Source organism: Vidua chalybeata, chromosome 21 (assembly GCF_026979565.1).
Source record: "Vidua chalybeata isolate OUT-0048 chromosome 21, bVidCha1 merged haplotype, whole genome shotgun sequence".
Lineage (NCBI taxonomy): Eukaryota > Metazoa > Chordata > Aves > Passeriformes > Viduidae > Vidua > Vidua chalybeata.
Genome location: NC_071550.1, coordinates 88155 through 103958, shown reverse-complemented (window position 1 = coordinate 103958; position 15804 = coordinate 88155). Strand labels below are relative to the sequence as shown.

At 37.2% G+C, this 15804-nt stretch overlaps 1 protein-coding gene across 6 annotated transcripts in view; it reads left to right on the top strand.

Moving 5' to 3' along the window:
* RALGPS1 (Ral GEF with PH domain and SH3 binding motif 1) overlaps positions 1-15804 on the top strand; it is a 78436-nt gene that overhangs the window by 57557 nt on the left and 5075 nt on the right. For 3 of the 6 annotated variants that reach the window (XR_008434440.1, XM_053962082.1, XM_053962081.1), the window contains 5 exons: positions 10880-11006; positions 11549-11700; positions 12899-12950; positions 13225-13305; positions 15427-15532. Coding sequence is in view for 5 of the 6 variants with exons in the window: in XM_053962082.1 (XP_053818057.1) it covers positions 10880-11006; positions 11549-11700; positions 12899-12950; positions 13225-13305; positions 15427-15532 (518 nt within the window). In the remaining variant the exon portion in view is untranslated. Of the gene's footprint in view, positions 1-10879; positions 11007-11548; positions 12106-12898; positions 12951-13224; positions 13306-13746; positions 13800-15426; positions 15533-15804 lie in introns of those variants that run through there. The other 3 variants (XM_053962085.1, XM_053962084.1, XM_053962083.1) reach the window with 3 other exon arrangements.

The window sequence follows — 15804 nt, the reverse complement described above, 5'->3', positions numbered from 1 at the left end:
AATTTTCTGTCTCATTATGTAAAACCATGAGTGAATGTAAAAACCCCAAGGAGTCCAGACCACATCTGACATGCAGTTTTAATTGGCATTCAAAATGTCTTTTTTTCTCACCAATGAAAGGCAAAGTAAATGAGAGGAAGAAAAAGGAAGATGCTAAGTATAAAATGAGGAAAAATCCCATGTGTTTTTCCTTTGCTTCCCAGCTCTTCATGTTGGCTGCTGTCAAATGACCAGTTGTTTATAGAGAACCTCTTGTTTGTCCTTGTATTGTGATTGCTATTCCCAGAGTCAGATAAACCTGGTCTTCAGTTTCTTTAGGGAGGTGCTTTTCCTTTCCCTGCTTAATGCTCAGTATTATTAATTGCTGCATAAAGGAGTAGTTCACAGGATATATATATTTTTTTTAATTAGATGAGTTCAAAAGTCGTTCGTAATGAGCACTTTCTTCATACAGAAATGCATTTGGAAGTTAACTTCCCCACAGGAGCCATCACAGTGTTGTTCTCTGAATCTGTGTCTGGAAAGGTGTTGATAAGTTACCAGGCTTCTGCTAAGCAGTGCCCGCTGCATCAAGGCTATCTCTCCAAACCCAACCCCCTACCAAAAAGGCCAGTAGGCTGGGGATGGACAAGAGGCTGGGAGGGTATGTAGCCAGGACAGCTGATTTAAGCTGCCCAAAGAGATATTCTATACCATATGACACACTCACCAATAAAAGCTAAGAGAAAGGGGGGAGCAAGGCATTTATTATTAAAGTGTTTATCTTCCTAAGCATGTGCTACCATACTTGGGTTAGGCCATGGCTTCTTATTGCCCACTAATGGGAAGTAGATGATAAATTTTTCTTTTGATTTCTTTTGCTTCTGCACACAGTCATTGTTTTTTAAAATTAATTTGCCTTTATCTCAGCCCAGAAAGGTTTTGTATCGTATTTTCCTCACCTCATCCTGTGAAGGATGGGGAGTACTGACAGCCCATGAAAGTCAACCCACCACATCATGCCACATTTTCTTTTGCTTTTATGAGGATTTGATTTTTCATACTAGAGACTTGAAACGAAGTCATTGCCTCTCATTTGAATACATCTTTCTTACATATATAAAGCAGACAAGTAAACTCTTTTTATTTTCTGGCTTTTACTTTGTATTACTCATGTCTACATGCTCAACTCTTGAACTTTGATGTTAACAGTTCATTTGTATGATTATGGAATATAATTTCACTCGTAGCAGCGTGGCATGTGATCATCGCCAGTACTCTGTAAGTCGTAATCAAGGGCTGAGACCTTATTAGAACTCTAATGGAAGGCAATTAAAAATACAGTTCCGAAGTTGGAAATGAGAACTTGGAACTTGTCTGATCTAGGCAAGGAATACAGCATGATACTGCAGTGAGCTCAGCTGGAGTCCACAAAAAGTGATTGGGACAATGTTCAGTAGTACCTACTTCATTGGATATGTGATTCTATAGTATCTTGTAGTATTAGGAGAGGGTGAATTTTCCCTTCTGAATCTGCAGTGCCCTTAAAGTGCTCTGTAAGGTTGCTTTACTCAGAGTGAGAATTAATGTGATGACTAGACACCAAGTGCTGAGTCATTCCTATTGCTCCATTCTTCTGTTAGTATTTCCTTCGAAAGTTGACCCTTTTGTGGACTGCTGTATTTATTTCTTGCTCAGCTAGAGAGTTCTCATTTACTGCCAGTTAGACAATGAATTGCCATCAGCATTTTGTAATACCCACAGGAATTTTTTGGTGAGCTGCACCTGTGTGGCTGGAAAAATGCTACTAAATGGAATCCACTGCATTTTACTGAAAATGAATTTTACTGAAAAATTTATTCCTTGAGAAAGTTTATTAAGTAAGTTAGCATGAATTCAAATTGAAAGCTAACTAAGCATGAAGGCAATAATTTATTGTTTATTTCACAACATTAATAAATAGGAGTATTGCCATATGTTAGTTTTGAATAATTCTGAACAAAAATACTCAAATACCAGTGATGAGATATTTGAACATGGAGAATTAAAAATAGCACACTTACAGGTATTGCTGTCAATTTTATTTGGATTCAAGATATACCTTGAAATTAATTCCACTTTGGACATTGTATGCCAGAAGTAAGTCCTTTGCAGGTGGTAAGCTACAATGATAATAGATGATCTCAAAATGCTTTGGGCCGTAGTTTAATGTTCCAGTTAATAGTTTAAGGCATGGGAGTCTGATAATAGTGATTTAAAGTCAAAGGTTCTTAGCCCATAAGGCCAGTCATCAGTTCAGTTGTCTCGATAGTACAAAGGTTGATACATTACTAATAGCAATAAGTCTAGTTGAGTTTTGCCTGTGACATGCTGCCTCCTTAGAGATCAGCATGTGTTTCCAGAGACACAAAAAAAGTTCAATGTCATTGGTAATAATTCCAAAGCCTACAATGGGATTAAGTGCAGGGAATAGTGTCATCTTAGTATTCTAAAATATAATTGCATGTCTTGATGATGGAAATGGATTTTACATGCCAGCACTGTGAATTTATCTTCTACCCAGTTTTCTCTCTTTCAAAAAAATAGTAACAGTTTACTGTAGCCAGAGACATTGTGGGTTTCTTTTTTTCCCCTTGAAATATCTTTATGAGTGTGAGGCTCAATAAAAACAGTTAAGTCCTGCAGCATTTCTGTTTGCAAAGTGCTGGAGAAAACCATGTGTCCATTTTCCACTTCTTTTGCCAACTAGTTTTCCAGTAAATTCAAACAGGAGGCAGGCATCTGATTAAAGTGACTGTCTCACAACAAGCTATGTTTTGTATATTAGTGGCTAAGAGGGTCTCATTTAATTACCAAATGCTTATATAATTGTGAATAGTGCTTTCACAGGAAGATTTAATGTCTTCCATAATGCTGCAGAGATTCTTCTCCGCAAGTAGCATTTAAGAAGGAGCTTTAAGCAGTTTAGTTGAATGCTTTTGGGAACTGTGTGATTCACACAACTTCCTTGGCAGCAACTTAAGTCTGTTCATTCTGCCTTGCTGTGGTTTGTGAGAGAGAGAGAGAGGATGTAGCTGGAGAGCTTATAGTATGCTAACTGTTCACAGTTTCTAGTTGAATTAGCTGTAAAAGACATCTCTGTTCCTGCAGTGTTAGCTGGAAGGTGCTTGTCATTTATGGTATGGCTGTTAGGTTGTTTTGGAAGGTGCAACTCAATGAATTTTCCCAGAACAAAGGAAAAGATTTAATGCAATATATGGTAAATGTAAGCCTTCTAAGCAACTGAAGTGTCTCAGAATTTGCACACCACGTGTAGCTCAGTTGAGAAATGTTCTGTTATGCTCACTCTTTCTCATCATGTTATTTGGAAAAGTTCAGGGTGCAGTGCTAAGCAGAACATACAAAGTGATTACTCATTCTCTGGAATGTAGTATGTTTACTCTGTCTTGAAAAACAATATAAAAAGTTAAAATAATGGTAAAATAATTACCATATCCAGAAAATTGTATCTAATACTAAGTGACTCAAAGACTGGGCTTAACAATTCTGTGATTTTTAATGAACCCCTTCATTAAAACTAACACCTAGCATTAAATTTTAGCAACAGCCAGGCCTCTGCTGTGGGTAGCCCTTATTTTGGGGGATTTGTTATGCAGTAGTCAGGGATGGACCCTCACCCCTCCTTTTTTTTTTTTTTTTTTCTTTTTGTTTTTTTTCCCCCAAGTAGGTCTTGGCATAATTCTTGAGGGGAAAATGATTAGACCAGAGGTTTTCTATTACCATCATATCGGGAATGTGGAATAATTAATCTGAAACAGGTATATTCTCTTCTTTGTTACTGGGGTAAAATTCAGCCCATATTGCCAAGTCCATTCAGCTTTGAGAGCTAGCTCATAACAAGCTTAGAGTAAATATTTTAATTAATTAGAAGAGGTCAATTATTGGATGTAGAGTATGTGATATATAGTAGTTGAAAATCTAGAAACAGAAGAAAGAAAGATTGGTGAAAGTTTGCACATTTGTAACCCTCTGAACTAACGATACTACATTAGTGATATCTCTACAGCAGTTACAGCATTTTATAATAAAAAAACCCCCACGCCATCATTTTCCATGTAAACACTGAGTTTGACATTTAGTTTTGCCATTTGTTTTACTGGTTGCTTTGGCAACTAATAAATAGTTTGTGCTAAGTGCTTTAGCAGCCAGTCATTCTGTGGAAATGAGGATTGTCTAATCCTTGTGCAAGTTCTTGGTCATTGCTTTATGCACACTGTGTCTGCTTTTCTTACACAGGACTTAAGGTGGAAATGGAAGTTTTAAGTTTTCTTCACATAAATTTACAGACTGTCCAGAAAACTTTACTCTTTGGTTTACATTCTCTTCCTCTATGATACTTTCCTGAGAAACTTTTACAACTCAGTGGAGTATTTTTGAAACAAATCAATACCAGACAAATCTGTGGATTCACATGTTATCAACCACTAAATCCAGCTGGAATTAGTGTATGGTGGGTTTTTTTCTTAACATACCAAAGCCTAAAAAAAATTGTAGAAGAATATTCTGTCAAAACAAATACGAATTTTCCATGGAGAGAATGATTGTGCTTAGTTTTTAACTTCCTCGCTTTCTATTACTTTCTGTGACTTCCTTACCAAACAAGTCTAATGTCCTAGTTCATTGATGCTTATTTTAATTACCAAGCTATTATCCTGAGGAATGTTACAAATACAGACCAGCCAGAGGACAAAGGGCTTTTTTGACTTGTTATTTGGAGGTTTAGTTGGTTTTGGTCTTTTGTTTTTAACTCTTTTATCACAGCAGTCACCTGAAATAGTTTCTGTTAAAAGTTGGGTTGGTTTTTTTTTGATTGATTGGTTACTTTAGTTTCCCTGCAGCTATGCTCTCACAATGGCTATGTCTTCATTGCCAATCTTGATGTCACCCAAGCCCATATACTGCCTTGTAGATCCAACTGCAAAAACTTCAGCGTTTTTGCTGAAGTGTAATTCTGGGGTTTGCACATTCCACTGGTACAGAATAAGTAACAGAAATGCTGACAATTAGTCATTCCATAAAAGTGACATTTAAACTGAAAGTATCACTTCTATACAGGAAGCATTTGAAGGAAATACACTGAAGTGTGCTTACTGTGCAGTCAGAAGTACGTGTATGTGTGAGTGTGTGTGTGTCACTGCTTTTGGGGAGCTTGGAGAAGCACGGGGAAGTGCAGTCAAGAACTCAGATACTTGTTTTTAGTTTGCTCTTGTCTGAGAAACAACTCATAACATGCATGTCTCTTACATGTTGTATGCATTAGTAGCCTTTTGTTGAATTGTAAAGCAATACTCTGAAAATTAAAAATGCTCTTTTACAATAGCCGTCATTCTAGATGTAATTTTTTTCTGTCATTCTAGATTCTGTGCACAAAATTAATCTAAAGTTATTTATTGTGTGTTTTGTAATTAGGTCTTTCTTTTTGAAAGTTTTAATTATCACATACTGGTTACAATGGAAACAGAGTAGTAAAAATTTACAGTGAAGATTTAACTAGAGAGTCTGTGGCTTGGAATGTCTTTATTTTTTAGAAACAGAGCTGGTAAGTTTTACTTCTTAACTGCTCACCAAAAATAGTGAATAGTTGAGACTGTTCTACTTTCCTGAAAAATCACTCAGTTCTTCATCATATAATATGCAACTCATTTTCAGTTTTTAGTTTGCATATCTAGTACTGGTTTATTGATAGCTCTTTAGTGGAGAAAAATTGTGAACTGTAACTCCCTCACCCTGCTGCTTTTTTTAAAAGCTCTGGAGACTGTAAATGTTCACATGTTTTACTGAAGGATTGCAAAAGTAACATTCATTTATAACATTTGAAGGATTATTCATGGAAAAATTATGCAAAGGAAAAAACAGTGAGATCCTTTGGGATATGTGTAAACTTTTCCAAATGTTCTTGCCACAGATCTCTGAACAGCACTCGACTTGCTCTGATGAAGTTGTCTCACGTTCCCTAATGCAAACACATTTTTAATAACATTTTAATATTTTTATACATCATTCCTGTGCATGTCAGCATAATCTTGAAAATGATGCTGAGAAATAATGAAAACCAAACTAACCCTTGTTCATGCCAGCTGACTGGAAAATCCTGCTACGAGTGCTTTGTCTCCATGAAAGGCAAAATAACAGAATAGCAATCATGGTAACAGTATGCACTAGGAGTGGAGCCAGAAGAGTAAAGACGAGAGTTAGCAGTAGCAGATGACTTCACTTATTGGAAAAAAAGGGCAAAATAGCTCAATCCCAAATGAATTTATTTAAGTATTGGAATTTTGTTATCAGCAGTATCAGGCATAACTTCCCCAGCTAATTGCTCAGCAGTCTGGTATGTCCATAAACATCCCTTGGTCTATGCAATTGTCAGTATCTCACTGCTTATCCTCTTTGGCATCCTTCTTGACATGGGCTCTCGTTGTCTCTTACTCCTTTACAGAAATGAGGTCATCTGCCCTATGCCCCATAACTCATGCTGACACTCACTGCACCCCAGATTTCTTGCTGAACTAAGTGTAGCCAGCTGAGGAGACCTCTATAAACTTCACCATTCTTCTTCATAGACATTTGGCAGCAGAGCAGATACAAAGACTATATAAAGGTGTTGTAGTTCAGATTCTTATTATCTTAGCACAGGGCTAACAGAGCTAAACTGTATGGATTTCCTTCTCTTGCCTTGGAGATGAGGAGGATGCAGAACTACATTGAAAATGGTCAGTCCAGCCATAATAATACCAGCACAGATGATACTTCTGTTTTCATTTGATCCCACAAAGCACTCTGTTTTCTGCCAGCAGGATCTTCACTGAAGACACCTAACTTGGAATTTGAATAAGTCACAGAATCACAACATAGTTGGAAAAGACCAGAGTAGGTCATCTAGTCTAAGCTTCCAGCTCAAGTAGGGTCATCCTACAGCACATGGCACAGGACTGTGTCCGATGGCACTGGAATACCTCCAGTGAAGGAAACTCCACAGTCTCTCTCTAGGCAACCTGTTCCAGTGGTCTGTCAACCCAGGTCCATTACCTTCTTTGACAGGAGTAATGCAAGCAATTGTGCTTGCCTTATATAATATCAAGGAAGCCAAGCTGGACCGTTGTCTTAAGACTCTTACACCTATTTCCACAAACTCTGTCACCCTTGATACATCACACCTTAAGCCTCGCAATATTTTTATATGAACTGAAATCTTATTCCCTAATATTATTTTTATATTATTCATAATGTTCCCTAGTATTATATTATAATCTGAGATGTGGAGTCTCTTTAGACATGCCTCATAATTTGTTTCAGGGGGAGGGTGGTAGTTTATCAAACTTTTTCTGTTCTGAAGCTGTCCAGGTAATAAAAGCTCTTACTTAAGTCAAGTAATTATCATCTTTATAATGATCAATCTTTAGATAGCTTCATTTTGCAATTGTATTAGAGTAAATTTCAGTCCATGCTCCCTAAAGAGAGGGAGAAAAAAAGGGAGTGTAGAGTGAAAAGTCTCAAACTATTATTTCTTGCTAGATAATATCTCTTACTCTTTGTAGGTTTTGATAGTAACATTTGAACTTACCTGGAGTCAAATCCAGCCAGCTTTGATTTTGTAATAACTTGATTGTGTCAGCACTGGACTTGTTATTTTGCTGTTCTTTCTGATAAAGTAATTTTGATGCAGTCTCATGCTTTTGTTTTGTTGCATGTCAGTGTTTTGGAACAAAATTAATCAAACTGCTTTCAGGTCTCTGATTCTCCACTGTGAGAAACTTAACCTTTAAACTATTATGTGTTACAAAATTTAACAGTTATTTCTACACGTGGCACAATGTCTGTGTGAAAAAGCACTGCACTATACTGATAATCCTCTAGCTCTATGCCTTAAGATGCTACTATTTCACAGGCTGTGGTTTCAGTAACTTGTTAAAAATAATACTTCAGTAGCATTCAGTGAACTTAAAAGAACTTAATGTCATCCATTTGAAAAAAAACTTAATATAAATCAAGATTGAGAACTGGCATCAGAAACACCTGAATGACACAGCAGGAAGCAATATAAAAATGAACAAATCCTGCAGCCAAATTAAGGGACAAGCCTCAGAGAGGCTGAAGTTTATGCTGAAGTTTATGCTGAGTTTCAGATTAAACTCTTGCTGATAAATGCTCATAATTTTCAGGGGAATTCTCTTTTAGCTGCCACTGTCTTTATCCTGGGTTTCAGTTCCAATCTATTTTAGGCTTCTTAACAAGTAATAAATACCTCAATAGTCCTAAGTATTTTCCTGTTCACAAGTTGAAAAGTATCTGATGGAAAGGCACTACAAAGAAAGCATGTAGGGCACACTCCTTTTTTGGGAACCTAGTCCATGAGAAGAACTGGAGGTTTTCAAACTAAAGAACTTGTAATCATCTCTGAAACTTCTGAAGGCATTTGTTTTGTCTCTGTGTAAATTTTAATTTGTAATGAAAATCCATGGTAAAAGACTTTAGTGAAATGCATATTCTTGCTACTAATACAGCAGATAAGATTTTTCAAACCTAATGGTGAATTATGAATCCATACAGTTTTTACATTAAATTAGGCAACACGTAATTGCATTCATAATCATACTTTTTCTTCACCTCCATGGCAGAAATGGAAGATTAACTGTTTTGGTTTTAGGGAAGAAGCTTCCAGTGTTGTGTTACAGCCCAAATGCATCAAAATTTTAGTTGTATGTGCAGCAAGAATGGTGTACTGGGCTCTCTCCAACATCCCAGATGTGCATCTCTAGGTGAATCTCTGGATGAAGTAATGACTGAAAGTGCATTTTTAAAAACTGCATGTGTCCATTAGGTATAAGACCTTCTCTGAAGCTGCATATGCCAGTGACTGATGCTATGACTGCTGTGTTTCACAAATTTGCAGTTGTGTAATGGTAGCAAAGACAGGCAGGCAAAAATGCTGTCCTGATGGTATATATGAATGAGGAAGAAAACATGCTTAAAAACTGTTTTGTCTTTGTTCTCCTACTAAATTGATGGTCTGATGAATAATACTACTGAAAGTTCCTCTAACAAACTTGTCCCTCCTTTCTGTATTGCTAAAAGAAGTTATAAAGTTATATGTTTTTTTGCTTGTCTTGGGACTCCATTATTAATTAAGCAGCATAATGAACTGTTTGCTCAAATGGGCAGAACACTCTGTGGATTAAATCTTTCCCCTTACTGCTAGAGAAAACCCTTTGCAATTTTTCTTAGTTACAATCCAATTTCACAGTGAAATTCCAGAGTCTGGGCTATGGGGAAATAAGAATACAAATAATTTGGAATTAATTTCTTTTTTTCCTACAACTTGATATAAGTCTATATTGCAGAGTGAGTATGGGCAGGAAAGCATCTTGCATTTATTTGGTTTGTTTTTTTTTTTTTTTTTGCCTCTTACTGGGACAAACTTATTACTGGTTCTCCTATTTATTCTTGTGTCTCATGAATGCTCAGTTCAAGGCAGAAGTTGATATCTTCCTTCAGGGTGCTTCAGGGTAGAGAGAGCAGCCTGTATAACAAATAGAAACAGAATGTCTCAAGTAAGGAGAGACCTATAAGGATCATTGAGTCCAACTTCCTGCTCCTTGCAGGGCTACGTAAAACTAAATTATGTCACTAAGAGTGTGGTGATATAACCAGACTCACATTGTACTCTGACAGTCTTGGTGCCATGACCATTTCCCTGGGAAGTCTTGTCTCTGAGAACCTTTTCTGTTAAAAGTTCATGTTCACAACCCGTTGTCAAACTGTGCCATGGAATGTTGGTGTTTTGGATTGGTTTTGAGGTTGGTTTTTTTTTTTTTTTTTTCTGTTTCAGTTTATTACTTATTTGATGCCAGACACTTTTGTAATTATTGTACACTTTTGATGATGATTGTATATGGCTTTTCACATCACAAAGTTTCTTCTTGTGTCAACTTCTTAATGGGTGGGTTTTGGTAAAAGTCCAGAAGCTGACTAAGCTGAGGTTGCTGAAACCTCCAAGAAGTAATTTTTGTAATGTAGAGGAAAGTCTGTTCTGCTAGTACCTGGACTGTCCCAAGGAGAAAGATATGGGGCAGATGGCGACTTTCATGACCACTGTTCTCACTTACATCACAAGCACCATTGCCATAACTAAGTGTTGAAAAGTGAAATCTCAGCTGTTTGCTGTGAAGCCAAGAAGAGCCTGGCATTTACTGAGGATGATGATAGTCCGTGTTTTCCACTGTATTGCAAATGTCAGTGCCTGCCTTTTGTGAACAGCATCAAGGAGCTGGAACAAAACTAGTTTGTCCATGTTTTCTGTGAGGCCTCATAAAATCTGTAAATTGAGAGGAAGAATGATTGCAGTGAGACATCTCTAGAGCTCATAGATGTTTGAGAAGTAATGCATGTCCATCAGGTCTATGAAAAGCCCTTGGTTTTTCTTACTCAAGCAGTGACTCAGTATGAGCAGATAGTTTACAGTTTATTCAAAATGAAGCTGAGAACAAAATTCAAAACATGTGTGAACATTCCTATTCACACCTGAAGTACAAACCGACTTTATGGCTCTGCATATTACACTTTGGCACATCCAGCTGTTGTAAGGATGCCAGGAGTTTTTGTAGTTCATTGTTAAAAGTATGAGCAAAACTATTTTAAAAATTATTCCAGGGAGTTCAAGATTATGGAAATGAATTTATAACAAAAATGGATGGTTTAACCCTAATGGGCAAGAAACAGTGCTTCAGAAATGGTGCCTTTTGGTTATCTGTAAAAATTAATTTTAATCAGTTCCTAAACACACCAGCCAATGAAATTCCTGGGATTTGCATCAGTCCAGTGTTAAATAATCTCTGTTTTTTAGGTCCATCTGACATGTCAGCAATTATGAAATTCAGCAGGAGACCCACATGTCCTGATGCCTCAGTAGCAGCAAGTCTACCTACACCTCCTGTACCAAGGCACCGGAAGAGTCACAGCCTAGGAAACAAGTGTGTAATCCCAGCTGTCTCATGCTCAGGCAGTTACATGTGTCACAAAAAATTAAGATAGCAGCAAAGAACATGCTGGTATTTGTCCTTTCCATTTCTTGTATTGCAAGAGTGTTTCAGGCTCTACTATGTATTCTCTAGGTTTTCTCATGGCACATTTGTTATTTTTGCTGACTCTATTCTCTGCTAGTGCCAGGCACTGGCAATACTTGAAAGCTGCTTATCCACTTTGGTCTGTGTCTCCTTTTTCTGGGTTTTTGCTTTTGCTGCCACCAAGGATGTTCAGGTTTTGTATGGAGGAGTTAAAACATTTACAACTTCCCAGCTGCGGAAATTTAATAATTGTTACTGACAAAGAGAAGTAAAATCTGAAACTCATTTTGGTAGTAAAGGAGCATATGTACAGTACATGGTAGCATATAATTGTCTGCTCCTTAATAACCTGCTGATGAGGCAGAGGCTGAGTGAAAATAATATGAGCCAAGGGTTGCTGTTAGATGACATGAGGGGGGTTTCATTTTTTCTCTTCTTCCATGTTCCAGTATGATGTGTCAGTTGAGCGTCGTAGAGAGCAAAAGCGCCACCTTCCCGACGGAGCGGCCACGGCACCTGCTGGATGACAGCGTCCTGGAGTGTCACAGCCCGGCGCGGGGCCACACGCCCGGCACGCGCCTGGCCAACGGCCTCTCCATAGGTACCGTCTGCTGGGCAGTGACACCCTGCTCCTGTCCCCAGGGCGCTGCAGACTCACAGATAGCTGAAAGCAGAGAATTAGGAAGAACATTAGCTCCCTTGCAAAGACTGATTGTTTTCATGGATGAAAGTAGATCAGAGCTGCTACTTGGTCGATGTTACATCAGCTTTCCTCGATTATCCACTGATGCTTTTGGTAAAAGTGGCATGAAGGAAGATTGGTTTTGTAGATGCTCGGTGTGTGACACAAAGTGTTTGTCAGCTTTTACCAGGGCGAAAGTGGATATATATTTTTAAATCTACCTTTACACAAAGAAAGCTTTAATTTTAACTATATGTTTTAGAAGATGGGAGAATTGTTTGGCAGTACTCTCTAAGACTTACAAAGAAACGTAAAATGAACACATTATGGTATTATAATTAATAAAACAATTATTATAATATCAAAAAAGTGATCAAGGATCTGTGTTCTAAGCAAGAGAAAGCCACATTTTAAGACACTCAGGCAATTTCTAGAATAAGAAATTGACTGTGAAAGATAGCACATTACTTGGCCAAGAGTTAGACTGAAATGATCTTTGCACTTCTGAAAATACAGGAACAGCTCACTGTGTTAAAACTGAGCAGATCAGTCCTGGGCAAATTAAAACTGTGAACTAAATAGTTGTGCCAGAAAAGGAGGGACAAATGAGTGATGGCCTTGAAGGAGAGATAGGAACTTTAGCTATGAATACCATCATATATATTTTTTTTTTTAATAACTCCTAGCAGCAGCATACAGCTCACATATCCTCTGTTAGAGGTGTGTTTGCTTCTTGAAAATAAAACATGATACCATATCTAATAACTTCAGTTGACTTATGGATATTGTGGTAGAAATATTGCCTTACAAAAGAGCTGGGTTTTATGTACCTGAAATGCTCAGCTTCTGAAGTAAAAGCATGATGAAAATTAAATAATGGTATTAAAACACAGCAATAACATGAGTTAAGAGTGAAATACTATAAATGGAGAGGCTCATGTAAGCCTCTTCCAACTAGAGATTTTACCCTGAACTCTAAACACTTCTTCAAAACATGATTTGAGTAAGCAGTGTCCACGGTACTATACAAAAGGTATTCTGGTGATCCACATACATTGGCTTTGTATTTTCCCATGGGTGGTTTTCTTACTCCTTCTCTGTACTACTCTCTTTCTAGATAGCAGTGAAAGCTCAGAATTTAGTGAGGAGCTGCCGTCAGGGCTTGAAAGGTGAGTTAGTCTTCATGTACACTCACTGAGCACTCTACAGACTTAGCTAAGAAATTCACAAATGATCCCTAACATAGGTAAGCTCTAAATCAATAGTTATTTTTATCAAATTATTGATTAGTTAGGGAAAAAATGGCAAACATTTTGAAATAAAGCACCGTAAAGGTATTGGACCTGAAAAGATTGGGAACTTTCTCTGTCATGTTTACCAAACCCTAACTGCTGAAGTCTCAAACTAGAATATCCCTCATCAGATATTTGCATTCACAAACAGGGGTCGTTTATATGCCACACTGGGGCCTAACTGGAGGGTACCAATCCGGAATTCTCCTCGGAGTCGAAGCTGTGTCTACAGGTACAGTTCAGGGTCTGCCTCTTTCATTGTATGGTGCTAAACTTCAATTTGGGTCTTTACGCTTTTCCAGTGTAATGTATTTTGTGTCCAAATAGCCTTGTATGACCATAATAATTTACGAAGTCTCCCCCTCCTGCTTGTAAGAACTCCCGTTAATGGTAAAGCAGGGTTATGGCCCATTCAGATGAAATTCAGTTTAGCTGTTGATTTAACTAATGATGTCTGGCTTCCGTTTTGCAGAAAACTAGGCTTTACTTAGGGTTTTATGAAACCTTTATGGAAGCAGTTTGTCATGAAGGCCATCTTTGACTCCCTTACACATGATGATGTTAGAAGGATACCTTCTTGACCCTTTCCCAGAATCTATTTCCTGATTTACCAGACAGCTACCGATAATATCTGTCCGTGTCTGTGTGGTGTGTTGATTTTGTTCATTAAAAGGGTATGACCTTGGACCTCAAGTAAGAGAGGGAACATCCACAAGCCAAATGTAGCAGGTGCTCACAGTGTTGCTAGTCACTAAGAAATGGACTTTCTAGAAGCAGATAATCCGTTTACAGACCTAAAACAGGTGACACTGAAAATTTGATATCGTTTGAGGGATAAAAGTAATTCCTTGCATGTATACCTGACCTGAACCTGATAGATTCTGTGATGCTGGCAAATGAAGACATATGTTTGAACAGTTAAGAAAATAGGGCCCTGAATCAGTATTCTGCAAATACTGTGATTTAGTTGCAGTTTAAATCCGGTAAGATTTTATTTTGTTTAAATTAGTTTGCTTCAGCCACTGTAGAAGTATTGATATAATGTATAAATTACAGCTGCCTTACTTGTGCCAGTAACATCTGACAACAGTACAAGTTAGAGGTTAGACAAAAATAAAAATGCATATTTTATAAATTCATAAATAAATTTTGGAACAGTATTTCAGCTATTGCAGCTGCTCCTGGAAAATACTTTCTTAACATGACCATGGTAGACCTGTTTCAAAAACATACAAAAGCTAGAAATATAAAATGTACAAAGATTAAAATGTGAAAAGCCTATTAAATCCACAAAGAAGAGTTACTCCCTAAAATACGTTTCTTACATTTATCCACCGTCAAGTAATTCTAATGCTTGTGGTCATTCTTCCTTTTCTGAAACCTTCTAGTACCTCTGTCAAATACAGAATTGGCAAGAATGAACATTAGCAGAGACCAGGCAGGTGCATGCAATGGAAGAAGATGCACCTGGCAGTTGGAAGGGCTGTCCTTCCCTGGACATGGTTGTGCATAGCACTTGGCACCAGCATGAGTTCAGATTCATTTGTAGACAGAAATGTGGTCCTTTCACAACTGCAAGGTAGATCATACATGTCCTTTTCCTTGTATTCATTATTAGACATGATTTAGTTGGTGCTGATAAATCCTATTGGTCCACATAAGAACATCAGGGTTGTGATCACGTGGCAATGAAGAGACATTAGCAGCAGATAACCTACCAATCAACATTTGGTTGTGGCTTTATTGATGGCTGTTTGCATTTCTAACTTTGTTTATACTTGGGTTCTGTGAGTTGTATCTCTTTCTCACTTTGTATGTGGGAAGTTTTATGTTCATCCTGGAAAAGGAAAAACTATTCTATTCTTTGTAAATAAATTATTGAATTTATTTTTAATAATTACTAATAATGATTTAATTTATTTTTTAATATCATTTTCCCAATTCTTTTCCAATTAGGCAAGATATTTTCATTTAATTTAAAATAACATTTGTGGGAGCTCTTGTAAAAAAGAGCTCTTATAAAATTGTAAGCCAAAAGTTTCCAGAAATTCAGGTAATTTCTGTAATTTACCAGAATAAAAAAAAATTGCCTGTTTTCACTTTGACTTTGGTTTTCGGTATTTATTCTGTTTTATTTTTTCATGTCTAAGCCCCCAGAATAGAACCTTTTTGAAAGATCTTGGTTCCTATTTGATAGCTAGGTTAGGAAAACACATATTCTAGAGTCACATTTCAGATTATACAATATACGTAAAGCAGTGCAGGATAGATATATTTAGAGCTAAATTATATTGCTTACTTATCATCCTTATTTGTCTGCTCAAATACATAGAGGAATGCTTTGTCTCTCCAGTCCAACAGGTGCATGCAGCTGCACAGCAGGTGGTTCCACAGGAGTCATTACCATGGAAGGGCCTTTAAGAAGAAAAACACTGCTCAAAGAAGGCAAGAAACCTACTGTAAGTGATTCTAATTATAATTATTCCTATGATCCTAATTCATTACTGGCTGGTTTAATTTTCAGGAGTATATTAAACCTGCAGCTTGATACCACAGGAAACAATGGTTTTATCAATTCTGATTTTCTGATCAAAGTTATAACCAGGTTACAACAAGGTTGTAACCTTTGTGTGTCATTTGATATACAGCAGTTTGCAAGTCACATTTCTAGCTGTGCCAGCAGAGCAGGAGTGAAGCAGTTGTGGGTTGATTTACACCAGGAGACATGCTT